The sequence below is a fragment of the Solenopsis invicta genome, chromosome 2 (genome assembly GCF_016802725.1).
Source record: "Solenopsis invicta isolate M01_SB chromosome 2, UNIL_Sinv_3.0, whole genome shotgun sequence".
Classification (NCBI taxonomy): domain Eukaryota; kingdom Metazoa; phylum Arthropoda; class Insecta; order Hymenoptera; family Formicidae; genus Solenopsis; species Solenopsis invicta.
In genome coordinates, this window is record NC_052665.1 from 10,945,857 (window position 1) to 10,961,076 (window position 15,220).

The 15,220-nt window shown below is 36.5% G+C and overlaps 3 protein-coding genes across 9 annotated transcripts; 2 read left to right on the forward strand and 1 right to left on the reverse strand.

The window, feature by feature from the left end:
* Window positions 1–52: 52 nt before the first annotated feature.
* LOC105195008 (sodium-dependent nutrient amino acid transporter 1) lies at window positions 53–8,132 on the forward strand. 7 transcript variants are annotated; one of them, XM_039459753.1, is made up of 14 exons: window positions 53–231; window positions 1,301–1,502; window positions 2,543–2,604; window positions 2,687–3,160; window positions 3,582–3,689; window positions 3,817–4,066; window positions 4,214–4,436; window positions 4,789–5,163; window positions 5,539–5,905; window positions 5,974–6,073; window positions 6,145–6,321; window positions 6,606–6,700; window positions 6,781–6,925; window positions 8,030–8,132. In XM_039459753.1, exons 4-13 carry the CDS (start codon window positions 3,149–3,151, stop codon window positions 6,886–6,888), a joined length of 1,815 nt encoding a protein of 604 aa, XP_039315687.1. In that variant the 5' UTR covers window positions 53–231; window positions 1,301–1,502; window positions 2,543–2,604; window positions 2,687–3,148; the 3' UTR covers window positions 6,889–6,925; window positions 8,030–8,132. The 7 variants fall into 7 exon arrangements, with proteins under 7 accessions (XP_039315687.1, XP_039315686.1, XP_039315682.1 ...); XM_039459752.1 differs by lacking the exon at window positions 8,030–8,132 and adding an exon at window positions 1,213–1,300 and having other exon boundaries at window positions 54–231; window positions 1,379–1,502; window positions 6,781–7,673; XM_039459748.1 differs by lacking the exon at window positions 8,030–8,132 and having other exon boundaries at window positions 54–231; window positions 6,781–7,673.
* A 117-nt stretch (window positions 8,133–8,249) lies between these two features.
* Window positions 8,250–13,182, forward strand: LOC105195007 (sodium-dependent nutrient amino acid transporter 1). The gene is made up of 9 exons (XM_011160199.3): window positions 8,250–8,383; window positions 9,219–9,597; window positions 10,010–10,277; window positions 10,599–10,973; window positions 11,070–11,259; window positions 11,414–11,590; window positions 11,663–11,762; window positions 11,900–12,171; window positions 12,278–13,182. The coding sequence occupies exons 1-9, from the start codon at window positions 8,372–8,374 to the stop codon at window positions 12,443–12,445; spliced, it is 1,941 nt and encodes a 646-aa protein (XP_011158501.1). The 5' UTR covers window positions 8,250–8,371; the 3' UTR covers window positions 12,446–13,182.
* Window positions 12,952–14,979, reverse strand: LOC105195028 (sodium-dependent nutrient amino acid transporter 1). Its single transcript, XM_011160229.2, has 6 exons — window positions 14,699–14,979; window positions 14,132–14,498; window positions 13,757–13,856; window positions 13,510–13,686; window positions 13,187–13,281; window positions 12,952–13,092 (listed from the first exon to the last, which is right to left on the reverse strand). Exons 1-6 carry the CDS (start codon window positions 14,977–14,979, stop codon window positions 12,952–12,954), a joined length of 1,161 nt encoding a protein of 386 aa, XP_011158531.2.
* Window positions 14,980–15,220: the final 241 nt, after the last annotated feature.

Below are 15,220 nucleotides of genomic sequence, written 5' to 3' on the forward strand. Positions count from 1 at the left end.
TTGGCTAAAGAGGATTAAACAGGGATCCGTAGTGGTGCTGCCATTTTAGGTGCAGTCCAATCACGTGGAACCCCGAGATGTCCAGACTCTCTACTTCTAGGGACTTTACCCCAGCCGAAATCGCTATAAGATGGCGATGTATTTCGCATATGCTATTTTATCAAGCGTAGCGCGTTGAGATATTTGAATGGTTATAATTTTTGCATCTAGCGTACACTTCTAAAAGAAAACGTAAGAATTTCGTCTTTCTGTTCAGAGTGTTAGAAAAAAGTTACATATTTTGAGAGTAGGGCTGCGTTCAGAAACGGTGATGGAAACATTAGAGATCATTTAATTCTTGCAATGTTTACTGAATGTTAAACAAGAAAATGGTATCCGCATGTACACAGGCGATGTTTCCAAACGCAGCCTTCTTATAATATTCGTAAAATCAAGAAGAGAATGCTCAGGAAATATAGGATTTCATCCTACTTGAAATCTTTGCTTTACTGGTTTTATATTGATAAGATAATGTTTTGACTTTTAAAATCATTTTTATAACCCTTTTTAGTAATTTTTTTCTCTGAATATAAGAGGTGAAAGAAAACCTAAAATGGTATATTCCTCGATAATTGAATATTCTCCACAAATTTTTGTAAACATTGAGAAAAATGTATTTTTGGCAATTTCAAATTTGTACAAATTTATATGCTAAAAAAATATTAGCTGTCTATTGCTGTGAGTTAAGATACAAAAAAGATCTAAAACAAATTAAAAGAAATTCTTAATCAATTATAAATGTAATTTTTGTTTGATCTACATTTTAATTAAAATATTGATTGTCTATAAAAATAAGATTAACAAAAAATATTTTATCTCTTTTTCAAGACATTACAGGAAAAATAAAAAAAAAATAGCAATTTTTATTTAACTTTTGGTCGAACAAAAGAAAAATGTATCTTATAAAAACTTATAAAAATTTCATATAAAAACCAATAAGCTTAACACTTACATGAGCTACAATGATACTAATTTTGATGAATGTTATTTTCAAAGAAAACATGTTTAAAGTTTTAGTTTATATGTTAATACAAACTTTTGCAAATCTTTTCTGCTCTTTTTTTCTTTTTTTCTTGATTCAAATTATTAAAAAATGTAAAAAAATCACTTAAAAAATCCAAAAGTGAGAATAATTTATTCTTTCTTTAATATTCAACTGCGTTCCTTTTTCAGCTCATTACCCTCTTTTAATTGGTCATTTACCTCTGCAACGCAATAAGGTTTGAGCTTGCATATTGATATACCAATCATTTATTATCAGGTAATGATGGCTGTACCAGTACAAGATTCTTGTAAGCAGAGAGCAGTATATTTTTATTATTCTGTGGTGTTTAAACAGCAAACAGTCCAACAGAAGCCTATTCCACGTGGAAAATAACAGGCATGATTTTTCCACATTCAAAATTCAAATTACATAGAACAACTCATATAGTGACAATAAAGATGAACTCATATTTCAACAGGTATTTGTTTTAGGATATACTTTTACTAGATCACTTTTTCTTGTTTTGATAAACTATCTGCTCTTAAAATATGTATAATTTTTTTTTTTCTTTTTTAAATTCTAAATCACATTTTACATAATTGTACTTTATACTTGCAGCTATCTTAAATTCTTTTTCTCTGAATGGACTCAAGATTATTTACTAATTCTGATGATCTTTCGAATCAAATCGTTAGCGTATCGTTTGCCCGTCACACTGAATTTTTTTCCTCTTAACATCCGATTGCATAATCCCGTAATAATCATCTTCCGCCATCGTATCATAAAACATTGTTTGAAGTATTCGCCTCTGCGCACCAACATCCGTTATCTTATTGATATTACATAGCTATTTTACGTAATCCTCTTTATTCCGTGCAATGCCGTTTATGACAGAACCAGTTTCTCTCTCTTCTTAACAGACTTGACTTCTTAGTATGTGCGCTACATATTTACAGAAAACGGGGAAAAATACCACATTGTATCAAATCTATCTTAAACGACTTAGAGTTCCGATTTCAAAATTTCACTTGCTATTTCATATATCATTTACCTGGATGTACGTATTCTAATATATGTATATGAATATTTATTTCTTATATCTTTACTATATTCTGATTTTTCAATTTACATAAAGTTATAAAGTGAATTCCAATTCTCGAATTCTGGCGCAATTTGCAGATTGCTTTAAACGATCTGTGAATTGCGTCAGATTTTAGGATAAAATTTTATTTGTGTTGTTAACGTGTCGTATAGTTTTAACGTACACAAGCATATATTAGTATATATTATATACACATGTAATTTAAATGTTTTCCGTATCTCACATAAAATTATAAATAAAATTCTATCCTGAAAGTGGAACCTGCGACCATCTATCTAAACATCAATTCTGTCTTCACAATCGAATACTAATTTCAATGTCACATATTAACGTGCGCACGTATAATCGATCTTGCAAACATTCTCCGTGCATGAAATTATGATTATAGTTTAATTTCGCATTCGTTATTTTTGCAGCTGGACTATTGTATTTCAATTCTAACGTGCAAATTCCTAAGCAATGAATCATCATTCAGAGAGTTAGTATACATTTAAATATAACATACATGAATATACACATTAATTTATAGCTATATGGCAATTATATTCGGTGTTTGCTAGGTATCAACTGCAAAATCTTATTTTACAAAAAGAAATTTCTTTTATTTAATTTTTTTTAATTAAATTGCAATGTGGAGGAGAAACGCACATTTGAAAATGCACTCGTGAAATATCCTTGGATTCTCGTCGTCGTTCACTTAATAGCTCTTCGTCGCACTGTCATTATCTGATCTGAATTTCCATGACATAATTAAGCGTACGTCATTGGTACAGCTTTTTCATCTGCTCGTGTTCCGTGCGTTTTCAGCTTTGAAGTCTGTAAGTCCGCGCACAGTCCGTGAGTGATGAATTAAATTGATAACGTTTCTTACACAGCGGACCTGCGTTTCGTCGCTGCCTTCTTACTCGTTTAATGTATCAAAACTGACAAGAAACGAGAAGCAAAAGCGGATTATATGCTTGGAGGTAACAAGTCAACGCGTGTTTTGAGCAACCGAGATCATCGTGGGATTGGAAACATAAATGGGACGAAAGGTATAAAATAAATGATATGAGAAGAAAAAATCAAAGAATAGAGGAGAATGTACGTAAGAACAAGAAGAAGAATATTAATGAAAGCGTCGTTTAAGCACAAACTATTTTGTAAAGTTTTTTCGTTGAATCGCGGTGTATTGATTAATTAATACTAATTAATACTAATTTTCTTTGTATCGATTATCGACTAATTTTCTTCGTAGCGACAATTCTTGGAATGAGTGCGAATGTACCTGGCTAATAATATAATATATGATATTAGTCAATTTTTAATCGACTTTTAATTTCAGCCGTTCATAGCGCTTCAAATAGAACGATATTCTCGTGAATCATCCGTGGATAGATAAGACTCTTTGCCAGCTTTATTTTCTTCTCTGAAATGAAGACTATATCGACTCAGTTATTACAATGATTGTTTCAGGCGTGGTATACGATCTCGAGCGGTATGATAAATCGCGCCTTTGTCGTAGACGAGCCAGTAAATCAGAATGGCATCGAAGTTAACGGACCCACTCATGGACCTAACGCGGTAATTATCTTTCACACGAAAAAATTGTCTCCATAGAGAATTGGCTGTATAAAATATATATATATATATATTTTTTTTTTACTCTGTCCTGCTTGTTGAATGCGTATTTTTTTTTTTTATGCAACAGAAGCCGGAGCGTCAACAATGGGGGAACGACAAGGAGTTCTTGCTATCCTGTATTGCCATGTCGGTCGGCCTTGGGAATGTATGGCGATTCCCATTCACGGCGTATGAAAACGGTGGCGGCGCTTTCTTGATACCGTACATCATCATCCTGATCGTTATAGGGAAGCCATATTATCTGCTGGAGATGATTCTAGGGCAATTCTCCAGCCGGTCAGCCATAAAGATCTGGGCCATCGCGCCAGCATTTAGAGGTGCGCGTACAGTCGGTATTCACGCTAATCCCGGCGCGTTTCTCGTAATTCTCAACCCTGCGCTTTCATTTTATTACGTTATTCGCGAGACATGCACAAAATTGTAAGATGTAACATTATAGCGCAAGGATAACATTAAATTTGTAGGCGTCGGCATCGCGCAATGTATAACAATGCTGGCACTGGCATCCTATTATTGCTCGCTGATGGCTTTGACTCTGTTCTATCTCGTCGCCAGCTTCCAGACAGAATTACCGTGGGGAAGATGCCGGGAGGAATGGGGCGAGTTCTGCGTAGACTCTTTACCCGGTAACCACAGTGCTAGGATCGAGAACATCAGCTATTCCAGCTCTGCTGAACTGTATTTCTAGTAAATTACTTGGAAACAATAGCCAAATTAGCCATTTTCGAGTTATTTACGTAAAGTGTCCCAAAATTCACCGAATGATTTTTCACGAATAATTCTGTTTCAGAAAACCAAATGGATAACAAAATTATACTCATTTTAGGTAATTGAAATTGAAACTAAGAATTTATACATATATAATGCAAAAGATATAAAAATTATTGCAACGAATAATAAACCTTCTTCACTAAAAAAAAAAGTTATTTCCAAATTAGCGAAAAAACTGGAGATATCATGTAATTTTGGGACATTTTATATATCTGCCTGATAAAAAAAAGAATGATACAATAGAGAGATAACAAAGCGATTCGTGCAGTAAAGAGGTACTACGAGAAAAGGACAACATCGACGATGGCATCGGTATACCGGATTGGCGTCTAACAATCACGCTCTTCATCAGCTGGCTGACAGTTTTCCTCGTGGTGATACGCGGCGTGCGCAGTTCCGGTAAAGCGGCGTATTTTCTGGCAATTTTTCCTTATGTGGTTCTCATCATGCTGCTCGTAAGAGCGGTTACACTGGATGGATCCGCCGCTGGTATTCTGTACTTCATCACTCCGACGTGGGAGAAGCTGTTGACGCCGATGATCTGGTACCATGCTGTCGCCCAATGCTTCTTCTCATTGACCGTTTGCTTCGGCGCTGTCGTTATGTTCGCCTCGCACAACAAGTTCCATCATGACCTGTATCGGTGAGTTAAAAATGTGTTATTTGCATTTATTCCGTAAATATTTATCTGCTTCAAAAAATTTGCAGTCTTTTTTAAATTTTGGTCAATTGGAATTTTTGGCTATATGCATACTATCACTCTCGTGAGTGTTTGCCTACTACTACTTCTAGAACTTACAGTTATTTTTATTTTGAATCTCTGCTTCAATATTTTTACGTTGATTCAACTATCGGCACTTACTTTTAATGGAATGTTTCTTTGCAAATTGTTATCGTTGTGTTTTTCGCTGATACAATAAAATATGAGCGGGATAAATATTTATAAACGATATGTTAATTAAGCACGAGGCGTATGTCTGTTGTTCGACAACTTTTAAATGGATTTCACGTTTATCAGGGACGCGATGATCGTGACGACTTTGGATACCTTTACCAGTTTGCTGGCCGGTTGCACAATCTTCGCCATTCTGGGCAATCTCAGCTATGAATTAGGGACCGAGGATATCAGCACGGTGATTAGAGGCGGTACCGGATTGGCGTTCATCTCTTACCCGGAGACGATCGCCAAGTTCACGTTTGCACCGCAGTTCTTCGGTGTCGTATTCTTCGCGATGCTGTTCGTTCTAGGTATCGGCAGTGAGGTCGGCCTTGCCTCCGCCATAATCTCTATCGTGCACGACCAATTCCCGAAGGTCAGGTACTGGCATATAGCGGTCGGCACTTGTCTCTGCGAGTTTTTAATCGGTCTCATATACGTCACGCCGGTATGCTAATTAGATACGATCGTTTTCGCAAACCGGAGCCGTTATCTTAATTAAACGAGTGTTCACAGGGCGGTCAGTTCATGATAACCTTCGCCGATTATTATGTGACCTCGTTTATCGCTTTTCTACCGGCTGCTTTTGAAATGATCGCCATCGCTTGGTCGTATGGTCCGTATTACCTTCGCTTCGAATTTTATATTAATATTTATCGCTATCGAATGATATTTAAATAATTTTAGGATTAAGCAACTTCTTGAATGATATCGACTTTATGCTGAAGAGACGGCTATCGATATTCTGGCGTATCTGTTGGAGCGTCCTCACTCCTGGAATTATTCTTGTTATTTTCATCTATTCATTGGCTAATCTTGAACTACTGAAATATAACAAGAATTTTTATCCATATTCAGTTTACGGTGAGTTATTAGAACTGAATAAAATCTCGATGTTTAAAGAAAACCTTTTTGATATTTTCTTTCTTTAGAACACTAATTGTTTATTTTATAATTTTTTTATAAATCTCTATTTCTTTTATTATAATATTATCTGTACTACTATATATTGTGTACATTTGTCTTCTTTTCAATTGCTCAAGAAAAATATTTCAAAGAATAGTGCATATAATAATAATAATAATAATAATAATAACAATAATAACTATGAATAATTCATTACGCAATATATTTCTTCTATTAAATAGTCGTAGGTTGGATACTCTTCTCTATCGCTGTTTTCCAAATACCTTTGTGGATCGCCATTGCGATATTCAAAAAGAGACATCTTCCTTTCCAAAAAGTAAGCGAATATCAACATTCTTGTAAAGTTATACATCTATTCTACTTTAATATTATTTATTTACAATTTATCTCTTTTAGATGATCAAAGAAGCCTTCCGGCCATCGAAATCATGGGGTCCGAACAACACGGAAGATCGTAGAAAGTGGCTGGCCTTCCGAGATCAGCGCGATGCAGAAAAAAAATGATATCGCGAAAATGTAAATCGCGGTAGTTCACTCCAAGGTCTGTTCTGGTGATGTTTTATTAACGAAATCAACAAAGTGACATTGTAATAAATCATATTCGTTATTTTGTAATCGAAACTTGGCGTTACAATTAGTGGCATATATGTCATTACGATTTCACGCTACTATGCGTAATGATAATGATGAGTGGTTTCGTACTTCGTGTTTCGTGCAAGTCGCAGCTCATTTGTCCTTGCCACGTAACTGTATGTTCTGAAACTTGGTAGAAATTGTGTGAATCTGATGATGTCGCCATGACTTGGCGAATGTGCACATTACATGCAACGTTGAGGCATTGTAACACTGAGCAATTGCTTCTTAACGGAAAAATTTCGAGAAGAGATATGCGTGAATGAAATACGTGAAATATTTTACAAGTCTGATTTTCTGCAAAACAAATACGAAGCAATCGCAACAGCATTGCTTCTCAATAAATATAATTACCAGTTAATAAATTATTAAGATTTATGTACCGCTATGATGAGATCTTAAATTTGCGACGATTTTAAATGTTTTATTATGCAAGTATGTGCATAATAAATGTACAGCATGCGCAACATACATGCTGCGTCTATCTTCGTTTCCTTCTCTCGATGTTGAGAGAATGTACCGGTTCTCCTTTCGCTTAGAAAGGTCCTGCGTCATTACACATGAAGCGTGACATATGATGACATCACACAACTGTGACGTACGGAATTATTGCGAATACAAAAGATGGAAAAAGAGTCTTTGACGTACAACACGAATTTGCTATTTCTTCTTAAATTGTTTCACGTGTAGTTTCTTCTCGTGTCGACCGACCAACCAAGAATTCCTCCTTTCCGTCGCTTAGTCGTTCCTTCAAGTTTACCCCTTCCTGCTGGCTCATCTTTGTCTCATCTCTGATGATTGTGGGGAGCAAGTTTCCGTCTCCCTACCTCTTCTATCACTTTCTCTTCCCTGCCAAACACTAATCCTATTTTTTATCGGCCATAGAGGAAATTTCCTTGCATCCTTCGCATCTCGTTTATCCCGTTTCTTTTCTAGAGACTCCTTATCTTCCTGGAGCGCAAGTCCATCTATCTCGCTTCTAATCGCTTCAAGAATCGTGCGTTTGTTTCAGAGTTCACACAATTATCCCTTCGTGCGATGACGTACGATTCACTGTCGCTCCTACCTAGCTACCACCTGGGCGTCCACCTAGACGATCGGCTCGTCGTGTTTCGCGCGCGTGGCGCAGTATTCTGTCACCTACCGCCGTGGGGATATATAGTAATGGTTATCGTTTTATTAAATGAGTTTTCGAGATATTCGTGCGGGAGAAAGAGCACACCTCGACGCCCGGTCCGACGACCAGTTTACGTCGGTATCCCTTTGGAACCCGGTGGTGATCGCGTCCCAGTTTCCTTGAACGGAGGCCGTTCCCAATTCTCATTCGCGTCTCTCAGCGTGGCCATCGTCCGCTATGCACGAGATAGTAAGTGAACGATTCGTTCGAAATGCTAAATAGTAATTTAAGCGTCGAGAGCGATCGACCCCAAAAAAATAAGAAAGTGTCGAGTAAAGTGTGCGATACAAAGTTAACGCGGTAGCGACCATAATGACAGCGTGAGAATAATAGTTATTTACGTAAGGTGAATGTGAGAGCTCTCGCGTAGAATTGATATCTCATAACTTCTATCCTGAATCTCCACGCCGCGTTGGACACCTTTCGTCATTTTTCTTCTTTTTTGCTATCGTCATGTATCTCACGGCTCGTGAACGATAAGTGAAAGTTTTTCCTAAATTTATACTTGTGTATCGTAGATTTGTAACGTTGGGTTAAAATTGAAATATGGGAAAAAAAGAGAGTGTACTGTAACGCTCGTGTACTTAAAAGTAACAATCTTGAAACTAGATAAAATAATCGCTTCGTTAGCAACACTTAAGTGCAGCGACATAGTTTGCAGAACGCAAGAACTTTGATGTTTGTCGAGTGATCTACAAAGGATTTTCATACGAGGGTATTTGCGATAATAAGTTATCGTTCATCATATCTTTGAGATTTTTTTGTCACGAGTATCTCGCAGAATGCTATTATTATCACGTATTCTAATCCGCGATGATTTGATTGCAGTGAGAAAAACACGTTCCACGAATAGATGTTTCCTTTCAAACTCGTAACTATTGGCACTGACCCATATTTTTATCGCACGTGTTAAAACTCTCACTTTCGATCGTTACGCGTCCATGTCGAACGCGCTCATATGAAATGTAAAACAATAAAATCGAACTGAACTGAATCAAACGGCTATCTTTGTGCATAATTGCAGAGGGACGAGAAAGAACTGGGTCTCGATAACGTCGCCTTTCAAATAGACGAGCCTCACGTCGGGAATGGCGGGACAAGGTATTACCCTGGAAACTCGACGATCGTCTTGGACGAGCAGGTCAATGAACCGGGCAAGAAACGTACAACATGGAACAACAGCGTGGAATTCCTCATGTCGTGTATCGCCGTGTCAGTCGGTTTTGGCAATATCTGGCGCTTCCCATTTACGGCCTATGAGAACGGCGGCGGCGCTTTCCTTATCCCATACGTGATCCTGCTCTTTCTGGTGGGAAAGCCGTTTTACTTTTTGGAGATGATCATCGGACAGTTCTCCGGCAGCTCATCCGTCAAAGTCTGGAGCATGTCGCCGGGTTTCGTCGGTAATTCCTCGATCTGATAACTTTCTCGCGAAAGGACAAGTAAACTGCAGACGAAAAACACATTGGCAATTGTTTTATTTTCAGAAGAAACGTTTCGTATTTCAAGTATTAAGAACGTAGATTATATGTATGAATATACTCTGAGAGAATATAATTATTTTTATGTAAATTGAGTTCTGGATCTTCGATCTGGAAATTTCATGTAGAGTACAAGGTTTTACAAGTCATACACATCAATTCTTGTAAAAATTGCCAAATTATGAAGATATATTATTTATATTTTCATAAATATTAACTTTAATCGGTTTTTCTCAATTCAGTAACTTCCTATAGCGCGTCATGTGGTGTTACGTCTGTTGCGATAGTGAATTTAACGCAAATCTTCGTTTGAAGACGCTTCTTGTATCGATAGGAGTCGGATGGGCGCAATTTTGCTCGACTATCGCATTGGCAACCTACTACAGTTCGCTGATGGCATTGACACTTTATTATTTAATCGCATCCTTCTCCGCCGAATTGCCTTGGGCTACTTGTCTAAAGGAATGGGGTGACACGTGTCTCGATTCGAGTACCAAGAGAAACCATAGCGCGAATAGCACAGCGGAAGGAAGTATGTATTTTCTCGACAATTACTTGAACGGCAGCGGTAAGCTTCAAAGCTCGGCCGAACTGTACTTTTCGTAAGTATTATCTTATCGCATTCTTAAAAAAATAACGTGCCGTACAAAATGCCTTCTACAACTCCCGCTCTTCATTTTTACGACAGAGCAATATATCTTAAAGTTTAAATAGAGTTTCATGTCGGAAATGACCTCGATCAGACCCAATATTAGAAATTAGAAATTAGACTTTGCAACGAACGATGATCCCATTTGATATCTTTGCTGAGAAAGAGCGGACAGTAATTTGATTGAAATCGCGAATCTCGTGAGACGATCCAATAGTAATTTTACTGAAACAAACACAAAAGTACTTATCTTTAAAGATGAAACGATTTGCAGGCGGGTGGTGTTGCACGAGAAGGAGAACATCGACGACGGGATCGGATGGCCAAACTGGAAACTAACGCTTTGCCTTCTTGGCAGCTGGGCAGCAGTCTGCATAGTACTTTTTCAAGGAGTAAAGAGCTCCGGAAGATTCTCTTACTTTCTGGCCATTTTTCCGTATCTCGTGCTAATATCATTATTGGGTCGCGCGGTTACTCTGGACGGTTCGATCGATGGAATTTTATACTTTATCACTCCGAAATGGTCGAAACTTCTAGAGCCAACCGTCTGGTACGCCGCCGTGACCCAGTGCTTCTTCTCACTCTCCGTCTGCTTCGGCAGCATTATCACGTACTCCTCGCATAATGATTTTAAGCACAATATCTACAGGTAAAAAAAAAGTATGTTACTAACAAAATCGTACATGCGTTTATGTGTGATGAAATATTTCACAAAATTATTCGACGTAATAATATATGAATTTAGAGACGTCATAATAATTACTTCATTGGATACGGTTACGAGCATGGTGGCCGGTTGCACGATATTCGGGATCCTCGGTAATTTGGCGTACGAGTTAGGTGTGGAAGATATATCCAAAGTAGTCAAAGGCGGAGCTGGTCTGGCATTCGTGTCTTATCCTGACGCGATAGCTAAACTTAACTTTTTACCGCAGGTATTATTTATTTTGTCACATGTAAAAATATTACTTAATGCCATCATTAATTGACTTGCCACATATTTCTTTCTAAGAATAAAAACTTATATTTTTGTGTCGATTTATTTTAAAATAACCGATACTATTGATTAAAACATCAATTTTTTTGCAGTTATTTGCCGTGCTCTTTTTCTTTATGATGTTCGTCCTTGGTGTTGGTAGCGCGGTAGGAATGACCACAGGAATCATCACGGTGATAAACGAGCAGTTTCCCAAGCTAAAAACTTGGCAAATCGTAGTTCCAACCTGTTTGTTTGGTTTTTTAATCGGCACGGTCTATGTAACACCGGTTAGCATAAAAATATGTCTGATAAAAAAAATTAATTTTAATATATAGTCACAATGTCATAAAATTTTGCAGGGCGGACAATTTATTTTAACTTTAGTAGACTATTATGGTACGTCTTTCGTCGTTTTCATCTTGGCATCGTTTGAGATGACGGGAGTGATATGGATTTACGGTAAGAATTATTTTTAATTGTAACATATTTTTAAGTTCTCTCTTTGTTCTCCTACTTTGATAATTAATCAATTTTAATGATCATTAAATTTGCTGCATTATTTATAATTCTTTAAAAAAATTTCTATCTTTCTGCAGGTTTGGAGAACTTTTTGGACGACTTTGAATTTATGCTGGATCGAAAACCGAGTATCTATTGGAGGATATGTTGGTTTATAGTGACACCATTAATACTAATAACAATTTTCATTTATACCGTGGCCACCTTGTCACCTTTGACCTATGGTGGAATATCGTTGCCGGAATACGCGCACGCTATCGGATGGACGATACTCTGCATCGGTGTTCTTCAAATACCGCTGTGGATGTTAATCGCGATATTGAAGAATCGGGAACTGCCATTCCCACAGGTATTGCAAAAAAAAAATCAAGTTTACATTACGAGACATAAGTTTTACGTTTTATGAAAACTCGAAGATTAAATAATTAAATTTTCGGTTTGTTGTGTTGTTTAAGATGTTAAGAAGAGCTTTCGCACCCGCGAGTAGATGGGGTCCACGAGAAGTGCAGCAACGTAAGAATTGGAAAATTTTCAAGGAAGAGAGAGCGAGAGATCGGGAGAAGAGGGTTCAACCAATTTGGAAGCAGATATTCTATATTCTCTTAAAAATGGAACCAATGTAGAGCACCATACGACTTCGTACCTGCTCGAAATATTTTAAAGTTGTTCAAATTTTTACAGTCGTTTCTACCACGGCAGGATCCGTGGCAAAATCAAGAGATAAGTAAACGAATATAAAAAAATTATTTGTTCTTTAATTCCTTAACTGCGAGAGAATTTTCAAAGAATTTTTTTCTTTTATCATTTTTAATATAATGACATGCAACTTGAGAAAAATAGTCAGCTAAGTAGTACAATTATATTTAAAAAAAAATTAAATAAAAATGATATGAAGAAATTATTAATCCGCACATACGCAGTTAAGGGATTTGTAGTTAATATGTTTAAAGCTTAGTTCTTGCTAGTTTCCATAATTCATTTCTGCGTGTAACGTTGCACTGTGTGTAACGTGACATGTGACAAAGAGCTGCCAATATTATTATCTTTTACTCGATCGCCGATGCGATCATCGCCAATCCAAATAAAAACATGTTAATTGATTTTCATATTATTTTAATAATTGTCATTGTCAATCTTTACCAAACAGCGTTGCTATAATTTTCGATTTTTTCGTACACGTTCGTGATATCCTCTTTGAGTGCTTAAAATCCCTCCATTCGTTATATTTCTTCAGATCTTTCGGACCCCAATCGGCGCTCGGCTTAAATATCTAAAATAGTGATAATTTCATTATTTTAAACGATGCATAGATTCACATATGCTAAAGCTATATTTAAATATAATAAAATGCAAATATATATTACATTTAAGCATGTCTCATTCCTATTCCGAAATCCAACAATGATCATGCCTAAGGGAAAAGGGAGAATTCCTATAGCCAAAAGCGTCCAACCCGCAGCTATAAAATTAAAAAGATAATTTATGCTGCTATAAAATTATCTCTTAATTATAATTAAAATTTTCATACTATAACTTCAATAATTATAATTTATTTTATTTTATTTAGTTTACTCTTCAATTTATCATTGTATTTAACTAAAATAAAGTCTAATTATCTAATATTATAATTTTAGATCTTGATTATAATTTTCGTAATTGTAAAAATTTACAAATGACATTAATATACCATATGCGGATGTTGGATAGTATTCGTCGTTATACGTGAGTGGTGTCATATCGATCAGAAAATAAATCAAGATGGTGAACAAGAACAAGGGAGTCAAATAACACCAGCAGAATCTCCAGTAAAAGAATGGTCGTCGGCCTACCATAAACTCGACATCGTCCATAAAATTATCAACGCCTGGAAAATCGATGAGTTATGCCCCTTAAATAATAACTTTACGCGAGAATAAAACATATTGAGTTATTACCGTATACCCAGGAAATAGCCATCATTTCAAAGAAAGCTAAAAACACGATAATGAAGGTCCCACCGAAGTAATCTATCAAGTTGAGAATGTACTGGCCGCCCTATCGATAAAATAAACATTGTAATTTTTGCAGTATTGTAAGTAGCTTTATTATCTTAATTGAAATAACTTAATAACTGATGTTAGAAATTGTTTTTTTTTTCTTACGTTGTCATTAGAAGGAAATACTGTTGTTCAATATTCTTCATTTATTAGTTTTATTACGCGTTAAATTTATTATCACTGATATAGTACACAAATTGAAAGATAAAGATTTTTCTATTCAAGATTTTTCTATCCTTATAAGGAAGAATAAAATTATTTTATAAAACTTACGGGCGTGCAATAGACAATGCCGATTGCGAAGCCAAAGATCGCAACGCCAGCGGCAATCTTCCATTGAGTGAGCCACGGAAATTGGTCCTTGATAATGCTGATAATTACATTGCAGAAGGCAACGGTAGTACCTATACCCAACACAAAAAGCATCAAGAAAAAAAGCACAGCGAAGAGCTGCGGTACCACCGTAAATTTTGCTAAAGCTTCTGGATATGAGACAAAAGCTAGGCCTGTTCCGGCGCGTACGACGCTGCTGATGTCATCGCTGCCAATCTCGTGGGCGAGATTGCCCAGGATTCCGAAGATAGTCGCGCCGGCCATCAAACTAGTGCAAAGATCCAGAGTCGTCACAATTGTGCAATCCCTGCAAGAATCTTGTGCTAATTCTCTAAATAAACTCTTTACGTGCTTGAATTTCTAACTCGACTAATAATTTGATTACTAGAATGATCTTAGAAAGTGCACCTTGATACATTGTGTTCGAAACTGTTGTAGGATGAGTACATTGTCACCGCGCCGAAACATACACCTAGGGAAAAGAACGATTGCGTGACGGCGGCGTACCAAACCGCCGGCTCCAAGATCTTGTGCCATGTGGGTTTGAAGAGGAAAATGATGCCGTCCACCGCTCCATCCAACGTTACCGCTCTCACTAGAAGACTAATCATGATGATGTATGGGAAAAGAGCTAGGAAATAGGCCGCTTTACCGGTGCTCTGCACACCCTTGCAGGTCACCACGTAGACGAATATCCAGCTAACCAGCAGCGCGAGGACTAGCTTCCACGACGGTAGCCCTAACCCATCCTCGATTCCCGTTTCATTAAGAACATATTTTCTGGACATACAGACGGTTAACAATATTGCATTTATTTGGAAAATTAAATTCTTAATTCTTTAAACTATTTCTATCTATGTAGCTAAATAAAAACTTACGGATAATGCAAGAAAATGCAAATAAAAATTAATAAGAGAAATTTTATAACATGAAAGAATATTTTTAAATAAAAATAAAAGATAAGAAATATATGAGAGATATAATTTCAACGTAGTTTAGTGTACAAGTATTACATTATAATTTAGTACA

Bases quoted from the DNA above. Each gene is read 5' to 3' on its own strand.
- LOC105195008 (XM_039459753.1), top strand. The intron at 3,690-3,816 runs GTAATTATCTTT...TTTATGCAACAG, and splicing joins CCACTCATGGACCTAACGCG to AAGCCGGAGCGTCAACAATG. The intron at 6,322-6,605 runs GTGAGTTATTAG...TCTATTAAATAG, and splicing joins TTATCCATATTCAGTTTACG to TCGTAGGTTGGATACTCTTC.
- LOC105195007 (XM_011160199.3), top strand. The intron at 9,598-10,009 runs GTAATTCCTCGA...TTGTATCGATAG, and splicing joins CATGTCGCCGGGTTTCGTCG to GAGTCGGATGGGCGCAATTT. The intron at 10,278-10,598 runs GTAAGTATTATC...AACGATTTGCAG, and splicing joins TCGGCCGAACTGTACTTTTC to GCGGGTGGTGTTGCACGAGA.
- LOC105195028 (XM_011160229.2), bottom strand. From the start codon at position 14,979: ATGTCCAGAAAATATGTTCTTAATGAAACGGGAATCGAGGATGGGTTA. The intron at 14,499-14,698 runs GTACGCCGCCGT...AGATTCTTGCAG, and splicing joins ATCTTGGAGCCGGCGGTTTG to GGATTGCACAATTGTGACGA. The intron at 13,857-14,131 runs GTAAGTTTTATA...TTTTATCGATAG, and splicing joins GCATTGTCTATTGCACGCCC to GGCGGCCAGTACATTCTCAA.